The sequence below is a fragment of the Acomys minous genome (genome assembly GCF_964271855.1).
Source record: "Acomys minous genome assembly, chromosome: 15".
Taxonomy (NCBI): Eukaryota; Metazoa; Chordata; class Mammalia; order Rodentia; family Muridae; genus Acomys; species Acomys minous.
The window spans coordinates 34,300,627-34,310,160 of record NC_140497.1 but is presented as its reverse complement, the minus strand read 5'-3'; the positions used below and the strand labels follow the sequence as shown (position 1 = coordinate 34,310,160).

Sequence of the window (9,534 nt, the reverse complement as noted above, 5' to 3'; positions counted from 1 at the left end):
TCCAATACCTGATAGCAGACCGAGTCCATTCCATAAGCAAATCCCTACCACAAGACATTTTATTTCTAAGGCTGATCTCTACTTGTGCTCTGACCCTCATTATTGGTGATGAGTAGATGATTTGAAACCTACTTGATACATAAACAGCTCTTATAGAGTCACCATCTGGCAAGGGGGGTTGAACCATTAGTTCTTTAAATAAATGGACTCTGAGAAGCTGTCAGAGTACACGATCTTTTGTAATCAAACGATTCTTTAAATACTATCCTCTTTTGTGGCCAAAATCTGGAAGAGAGTGGGAAGGAATTCTCAGACCACACAAACTGACCACCTACAAGGAGAGCTCAAACAGTAAATAGTTACGAAAGCAGATGGCTGTTTAAACAGATTCTCCCCTCTGTTGATCAAGGAAGGAAGGGGCGGGCCTGTTTGAGGTGATGGTGGAGCTAAAGCAGGACTTATCATGTGGTGTGTAAATACCAGAGTCCCCCCCCCCCCCACTCCACCCCCCCACCCCCCCCGCTAGCCTTCCAATGACCTGGGGGGACAGACTCAGATTGATAGATTAAGTGACTGACCAGTGCTCGGGTGAAAGCAGGACTATAAGATTCTGTGAGGTGTGTGTGTATTTTTTTTTTCCATGAGGGACCATATCTCAGTGGAGAGCTAAAGATATTAGAAATCCAGTGGCATAGAGGAGACTGAGTAGCCATCGAAACAATAAGACATGTTGTTGAACTGAAAGGGCAGGAAAGGACCATGTTCCAGAGTATTTGCCAGACATGGATGTGGGTTGAAATGGATGGATCAAGAAAGGGCTAAGGTATTGTACTAGAAAGGGCCCAAGTGGCAGTAGCTCTTTGTTGTTAGTGTGGTAGGAAGGGATGCTCCCTCTGTGGCAGAAACTCTGAAGTTTACTGAGACCAATGATGGTAAAGATCTTTACAGTAAGCAGTTACAAGGCTCAAGATGGGTGCTCATAAACTAACTCGTTGGGAAATAGCCAGTTTTGAGGCAGAATGCAGAATGTGGTACCTTGGCTGAAGAGCAATATTTAAGTCAAGAGGATTTAGCAAGCGAGCTTTGGTGGTAAATTTTAAAATATTCCTCCCAGTTGATGCAAGTAATCATTTTTCCATTTGTGTGTCAAAGTAACACAGACATAACTAATACCTTGGAATAAAACAGGTTACATGAACGCCAAAGAAAGGTGGAAGTACTTTCAAGCAAAATTTATTAGGTATCTACTCAAGAAAACACAATGACCTTTGCTTGTAAGAATTCAAAGTCAATCACCTGAAAGCCAGGTATGAATATTTTTTTCCTTTTAAAATCAGATACAGAGAATAGAAACAGCATTTTTTCTTAAATATAACAGGCAACAGAGTTGAATATTTGTTTTCATAAATGGTGTGAAAAAGTATTCATTTTATTTTCAGCAAAGCTGTATGTGGTAGGCTGGCAGATTTTCCATTCCCAAGTTTTTGTAATATAAAGCTGGTTGTGAACTGGATAGTCAAGTGGGTTTCTCACAGGTGTTTCTTTATCTCCCTTCTCCCGCCCCCTCTGCAACAATGCTCCTCTGTAACCGGCATTTATGTGCATTTTAGATTGGCTACGATGATCTTTTCAATTTATAGAATTCTGTGTGGATGCTATCTCCCAGGGTCACATTAGCTTGTGGTCTGTGAAGATATCATAAAGGGGGACTGCTGAAAGAGTTTGAATTCGATTTGAATGCAGGGTAAAGACCAAATTGGAAAACCTCCTGTTTTCTTAACAAGTAAATAGTCTGTACAAAAAGAGAGAGAGAAAGAGAGAGAGAGAAAGAGAGGAGAGAGAGAGAGAGAGAAAGAGAGAGAGAGAAAGAGAGAGAGAGGAGAGAGAGAGAGAGAGAGAGAGAGAGAGAAAAGAACAAACATATGTACAAAATGCTAGAGTCTATATGTTGTGTAAGATCAAGCATTGTCCACGTAAGGAAAGCCATAAAAAGTTTTGTCTATAAGGTGCTAAAGATTCAAAGATGAACATATCTTATGCAAATTCATTCAAAATACAAAGCTAAGTCTCAGGGTATGTGGAACGCAGGCACCGTGAAGCCATTAAACCTTTCAGGTTCGGGATCATTTTGTAGATCTGTTTGGGGGCAGGAAATGCAACCTGAATGATTTAACCATTATTTCTAAAAAGTGCCCAATTTGTTCCTAGGAAGTATATTACACACACCAGAAAAAATCAGGCTCAACATATATATATATATTCCTGTCTGCAAATGGAGTCAGGATTCTGGATTCCATAGAAGAAAAATAATTATCGTAGTAAAAATAATTGTATTGATCATCATCCTTGCTAAAGCCAGCCTTAACACTCGGGGTGCCCCCGAAGTACTCCATAAAATAATGTGGGGTTCTTTTGCATTTCCATAAAATGTACAACACAGCATATGAATTATATGTCCTCATACAATCTCAAACATGTAAGTGTACATGCAGTGAAACTGACCTGCTGCTATCACTTTCATCTCTTTGCCTCTCTCACTAACACTGCTTTTAAGGTTTGACAGATAAATAAAACACTAAGAGCTCATTGTTCATGATGCTGATGGTTACCTTTTAATATGAAACAGCAATGAAAATTTACAACAATGATTTGTCCTGTAGTGTGGCTAAACCTTTTGTAGTCTCATAATAGTGACCAACGGCTCTTAATCACCCTCTGTTTGCACTCCTAATAAGTACAAAAGAAAGGGGCCAATTCAATGCAACCAACAAACATCCCACCCATCTCAATGAACTTCCCTACTCGCTCTAGATTTCATAATCACTGTGCATAAAACAACAACATAATAATAAGTGCAGGCAAACAATAGCTGAAGGATAGTTGTCATATAGTGTAAACCAGGGCACTAGGCAAACTCGTGAAAGGAAAATATACTGCCAAGCTGAGAGTGAAAATGCAAACCATAGCATTTCAAAAAACAATCTTCTGGCTTCCTGAGGATAGAACACCTTCCACAGAGGTGGGGATACAGCCACGAGACCAGACAGTCTCTTGCAGAGTCTTTTTTCCCCTCTTTCTTTCTTCCTTAATTATTTCACTCTTTTTTTTTTTAATAGAATGACTTTCATTCTGATTCTATACACAAACATTTCAAGGTTCAGGGAAGAAAGCAGGAAACTGCATATTTATGTGAGTGTAAGTCTGCCACATTTCCCTAAAGCTCCCAGCCTCCCTAAGGCTCACAGCGGCAGTCAACTCTGCTGGTGATTTGGTGGCAGCAGGTGGGATGACAGGTGATGGCCTATTGGAAGCCATAAGGCAGGACAGCAACAGACCCTGCTGGGATGTTTCAGGTGAGTTATGCAGATGTGTTGCTGAAATGTGGAGTAAAGAAGGAGTGAGGTGGTTCACAGCCTCTTGACATAGTTTCCCGGGAAAGTACCAAAGAATTTGGTCCTTCTTGAAGTTCCTGAAAACAGAAGCAATAAATGAAAAGTGTGTCACAGCAATGAAATGCCAGGTTACTCTGTCAGCTTGAAGGCTTCCTGTCTACAAGGGTTCACTGAGAAGGCAAGCTCTAGAGAGTCTGGGGGAAAGAATAAAGACAGCTCGCTTTAAGCCAATAAAAAGAGGAGGCAGGCAATGTACTCGTCTTGCCTGATGTAGCCAGTGTTTGAGCATGAGCATAAACGGTAGACTTCCATCACAGTGAGCTAAATGGGGAAGCCCCGCCACTCAAGAGGAAAGACTGTCTGCAGAAGAGCTCAGTGGTAGGACTTAGGTCAGCATGGTGCCAAACAAGGAATAAGAGATCACCGTGAGGCTTGCAGAGGGACAAGATGGCCGGTAAAACGCAAGAGTCAGGGTTGGCTCAGGAACAGGAGGCCTGTTTGGCAGAGGGTGCCACACTGGCCGCTACGTGGGACGGTGCCAACATCACCAGTGTTATAATCCACTGCCCAGCGCTACCTCCCTCACTTAAAAAGCACTGCTACGTTCTTCACATAGAATCCTTAGCAACTGAAAATCATGGAATTAAAAAAAAATGTGGAAGATTGGCCGCCGCTTGCCTGGGCATGTGGAATGGAGTTCAACCGTTTGAGAGTGATTTCTAATGTGGCCAGTTAAAACCAAGTGCACACATGACTTTCCTTAGACTCACCTGTGCTTTCAAACACCACAGCTCTTTGTATACTCTTTATTAAGTCTGTACAATAAATTCTTTTGTATTTTGGCACAGTGGATTGGCTTGGGCCTCTCAAATTTTACCTGTCATTAATATTCTATAATTTATTGATTTGGTTAGATTGTTATTCCTATGAACCACGTATGTAAGCCTTTGTTCTAGATGGCTATTGATATAAACAATAGACTCTAACGCATGTGTTGGCCCATGTGGCTTCACTTCTTTCACTATCTCACCACTGCTAGACAGTCTAGAGAAATCTTTCATTCTCACATTTAAAAAAAAATTTTATTTATTTATTATGTGTACAGTGCTCTGCCTGCATGTACATCTGCAGGCCAGAAGAGGGCACCAGATCTCATTGTGGATGGTTGTGAGCCGCCATGTGGTTGCTGGGAATTGAACTCACGACCTCTGGAAGAGCAGTCAGTGCTCTTAACCACTGAGCCATCTCTCCAGCCCCCTCTCACATTTTTTTTTTAAATTAAAAAAAGTATGTGTATGGGTGTTTTGCATGAGTTCATGCCTATGTGTTGCATGTTCACAGTGCTTATAGAGCCCAGAAAGGGCATCAGATCCCCCTGGAGCTGGAGTTACAGGCAGTTAATAGTCACCACGTAGGTGCTGAGAACAGAACCTAGTTTGTTTGAATGGCTGAGCACCTCTTCATCCGTGCCCACCCCTTCCGTTTTCCTCTCTTCCCTTTGTGTCTGGGTGTATGCTTTTGTCTACACGTATTTCCTTAGATGACCCCATGTTGTCTCCTCCTCTCCATCCTCCTCCTTGCTCCCACTCCCCACCCCCCACCCCCAACTCTCTTTTCGGGCTGAGGGCTGAACACTTGAGGCGTGGGCGATGCTAATCACGTGCTTCCTGGCTGAGCTCTCAGTCTTTGGGATGGTAACTATGGATGGGCTTGCCTTTGAAGTGGCACAGCAGGAAGTTCTCCCTTCTACTAACGAGGGGGAGCCCTAGACTTTCAGAATTGCTACATCAGACCTAGCAAGTGCGTCAGCTCTCCTTTCATCTTGCTCCACACCAAGTCGCATTTCCCCTGCTGACTGACATTATCCGCCGGACATAGCAAGGTGTGTTTTCGTTCTCGTTACTGTCACACCACGCCATTGCCTGTTGGTGCTATTTAAAGACATGTGCTTGGATGGGTTGAAATAAAACTAGCAGAAAATCACATCCAACCGAAGCAGTAAATGCGGCACTGAATTAAAATGCAGCGGCTTTGGGAGTATACACTGCGCCATGGATTCAAAGAGAGATCGATTGCCACAGTGAACCGTGCACGTGAGCAAATTCAAACAGATGACGAAAACACCCACACGTGTCTGAGAATAAATAAGCAACGTACCCACGAACCATCCGTCATCACACTTTTCCATCACATCAACGACATCACTTTCTCTGAGTTCCAGCTCATCTTCATTCCTAGGAGTATAGTTATACAGAGCCTGAAACCTTAAACAGGACAAACGGGGCACGTTTAATTTAGGTCACCTCTCCGTGACATCGTACAAGTTAGTACAACGCTCATTTCAGCTCTAACATTTCTGTTATCAACACGCTGTGTTAGGAGTGTTTTAAGTCCCTGCTAAGCACGTAAAATCAATGGAAACATTCACGTTCTCACGGGAATCATACCACTTTTAATAACATTTTAAAACTTACAATGAAAAATATTCAGGGAAGATTATAATATTCATGAATCAGGCAAAAGCATTTTTATATTTGCTTTTAAGTTGTCTAGACATATACTTTCTATGATTCAGATGCTACATAGCAATGTAGAATATGGAACTAATTAACGGTATTTGTATTGTGCAGTTGTATTAGCAAGAGGGATTACAGACTTAGCTAGCCATAGCCATAAGCAGATAGTGGAGGCTTGGAAATGGGATTCTTAAATGATTCTGAGCTGAATTGTGCAGAATGTTTCAAACACACATTTTGCAAATAATAAATAGGAGTTACTATAAAAGGAAGACTATGTTTATCACAGGAAATTGCTTAAAGCAGACTAGTTTTATAATCTGAATCAGGATTTGAAATGTGATGACTTTGTGCTATTCACCTAGGTAAAAGCCTGAGGCTTTATGCGTGGCCATTCCTGACCCAGCACAACAGGGAGAGCATGGACTTGAAAAATGTGCCCAGGAAGAAAAAAATGTCTTTGAGTTTAAAAAGTCTCCTTTGAAGTAATCAGATGTGAGAAATAATTACTGAAAGAATGCTGCCATTTTGTTTTTTCTTCTTGGAACTCAGAGAGAGAGAGAGAGAGAGAGAGAGAGAGAGAGAGAGAGAGAGAGAGAGAGTGACCAGTACTGCATTTGAAAACTGAATCTATTTGGCATTGACTTCTCTGACTATTACATTTTGTTACTGTTAGCATGGACTGGTACTTTGGAAAGTAAAGGCTGACATAGAGGCTAAAAGAGATGGGAAGGATTTGTTTAGTCAGTGGGATAATTTCATGATATAACTTATCACTGGTATAATTAGAAGATTAAAAGGACCAACCATTAAATTTGTTCCCATTGCTTTTTATAACTGTCATATAATTGTGCTAATATAAGAAAATAGTAACATTCTGGAGGGCACTCTGGATTTATTTTAGGCCACCATGAAAAAGTAAGTGATACTGAATTCTACTCTGTAACAAGAATGCTTTATTTCTAAATTCCTTTATTGATGCAGAAAAATCATATTTTGATAGAATAAAGCTATTCTAGCACTTGAATTCAAAGACTGTGCTATAAATGTGCAGCAGGCTCCCTGGCTCCCTCTGTTCCTAATCACGGGGTGCAGGTAAAATGGGCTTCAGGGAGTTCCAGGAAAGAGTTTTGCCTTTCCATAAAAACCATCATCCCTCCTAGATGGGACCTAACCCTACAATTCCCGTATTAGAGGTATCTTCTCTTGTTAATAATGGTCTCTTCTAGTGGGCCGTTTTAGGCATTTACATACTTTGAGCCATTTGTAATCTTCTGAAGTCTTTTGTTGGGAGAGTCTTCAGTATGTGCTCAAGCACAGAAACAAAGCGGGACCCTCGAAAGAGGTGGCAAGTAAGAGTGGGAGGGGGCCACCTCACTAAAGACGTTTGCCTGGGGCCAGCGTCAGGAAAAGAGGAAAGTCATTTTGTTGTTCATGTGCTGGTTAGTGTCTGAGGCTGGTCAGGTGGTAGAATGATGCGGTTTGGATGCTTCCAGGGAAAGGGAATTTCGGCAAGGGCCCTTGTCAATTCTCACGCATATGAGGGACATGGTCATCCTTGGCTGGTATGTGACTGGATGCACTCTGCGGTTGCTTTGGGAAGGTGGATTCTCCCAGTCGGGTTCTCAGCCTCTAGCCTTACTGAGGTGGATCTCCAGCCCACTTACAGGCCTATTTAAGGCTGCAAACTCCAACTGCCTGAAAGACTCTCGAGGTCCCTGGAACTAACAAACCAGAACTGGCATGGACTCCGGCTCGTGTTTATATGATGAAAGCCAAGTACGCTTGTCAGAATTTATTTTCTATAGAGGCTTAATTAGATCACACTCACACACAAAACATTTTTATGGAAACATAAACAAGCCGTCCTGGAAATTCTTCTACTTCTGCTGGCTTTCAAAATCAGTGTTGCACGACAGGAAATGCATCCCAATTAAATAAATAAAATTTTAAAAAGCCTCTTTGAAAGATATAGGTGAGATGGAGGTGGGGGGGGGAAGCGGGTCAAGACTGCCTCAAAAATAAGTCTGTCATTTAATTTCTCTATAACCTGCATCTTTTATTGTCACTAAACTGAACCATAGCAACATGGCTTAGATTTTCTACTTTTGCTTCAGAAAATATTTTTAAAATACATGTAATTAGCTAACATTCCATAATCCCTCTAGTTAAGGCTGCAACAAAACACAAATTTGATAAAGAATTAGGCTTGAAATTGTATTTTCCCCACCCGTGGGCTCTGTGATTTTTAGAACAGCCAAATGGTCACAGCTGCATATGACATAAAAAACACAACAGAACACAACTTGCTTGTATGCCCTGAAAGCTGTTTAATAGAACACGCTGGCAATGCCATCACACTGAACAACAGCTCTAGAGCATAATTTCGTGATTTAATCCTATCATTGTTTGCACATGTAAAAGAACAACAGAAGTATTATTACAAGCCACTCTTAAGTGTTTCCAGTTAAACAAGGTTTTTCAGTGGTCACCACGTGTAAGCTAGTTAGTTTGTGGTAGGGACGCCTTCAGGAGAATGCCTTCATGGCCATGCGGTGTGAGAGGCACTTGCAGAGAGTGATGAGATCCAAAGGGCCTGTTTTCAGCCATGAAGAACAAGGAGGGGCTCTTGGTGCTGAAAACGGACCAGTTATGCACTGGGGCCTGACCACAAAGAGTCAGTGTGTTTTTCACCAAGTGAGTAGAGTTTGGGCAGAAAGCTCAGGTGTACACGGCAGGGTAAGGACTATGGGTATGGCTTTTCGATGTCTCTTTTGACTCAGCATAGGCAGGAGTCAATAGGAAGTGAAGCATCCTCTTTCTTTCTATTATCTATCTATCAATCTATTTTCTTCATCATCTATCCATCTATTATCTATCTATCTATCTATCTATTGTCTATCTATCTATCATCTATCTTCATCATCAATCATCTATTTATGTATCTATTGTAAATTGAGCCACAGTAGGACAAATGAGGCACTTAAAGGCAATGTGTGATTCTTGTAGGTTGATTTGACATATGTATCAGAAAGGAGAGGGAATTTGGGAGTAACATTTGAGAACACACATTCTTGGTGCAGTGAGCATTGCATCATGCATTTAAACAGTAGTGAGTACTTTAATACTGCTATTTTCAGAAGACATTTTGAAGCATGTGTTATAATTTTAGAACTATACTACTAAAGTAGACCTTAGGTGTATTTTTGAAGCATTCAGATAAATGGAAAAACAACATTGTGGTTACCAGTTATACAGGCTGCAGAGGAAGAGACAGATTTATACATTGTAGGAGTCACTGCAACTCTGGAAGGTTTTCCTGGTGCGTGAATTGTTTTCTGTTTTCCTTTGTTATTTATTTATATTTTAATTTTATGTGTATAAGTGTTTTGCTTGCATGTATGTATCTGCACCACGTGAGTGCTTGGGACGCACGGAGGCTAGGAGAGGGTGTTACAGATGGTTGTGAGCCACCATGTGGATGCAGGGAACTGAACTTAGGTCCTCTGGAAGAGCAGCCAGTGCTTTTAACCACTGAGCCACCTCTCCAGTCCTGCTGTTTTCCTTAAACATTAGTGTCTGCTCTCATTGATAATGCAAAACCTTGTGATGATGTCTTGTGCTGC

At 41.4% G+C, this 9,534-nt stretch overlaps 1 protein-coding gene across 24 annotated transcripts in view; it reads right to left on the bottom strand.

Moving 5' to 3' along the window:
* Positions 1 to 1,217: 1,217 nt before the first annotated feature.
* Positions 1,218 to 9,534, bottom strand: part of SORBS2 (sorbin and SH3 domain containing 2) — a 203,954-nt gene continuing 195,637 nt past the window's right edge. For 22 of the 24 annotated variants that reach the window (XM_084758917.1, XM_084758907.1, XM_084758924.1 and 19 more), the window contains 2 exons: positions 5,550 to 5,656; positions 1,218 to 3,469 (listed from right to left, as the gene is read on the bottom strand). In XM_084758917.1, the coding sequence (XP_084615043.1) occupies positions 3,408 to 3,469; positions 5,550 to 5,656 (169 nt within the window). In that variant the 3' untranslated portion in view covers positions 1,218 to 3,407. The remainder of the gene's footprint in view (positions 3,470 to 5,549; positions 5,657 to 9,534) is intronic. The other 2 variants (XM_084758922.1, XM_084758912.1) reach the window with 1 other exon arrangement.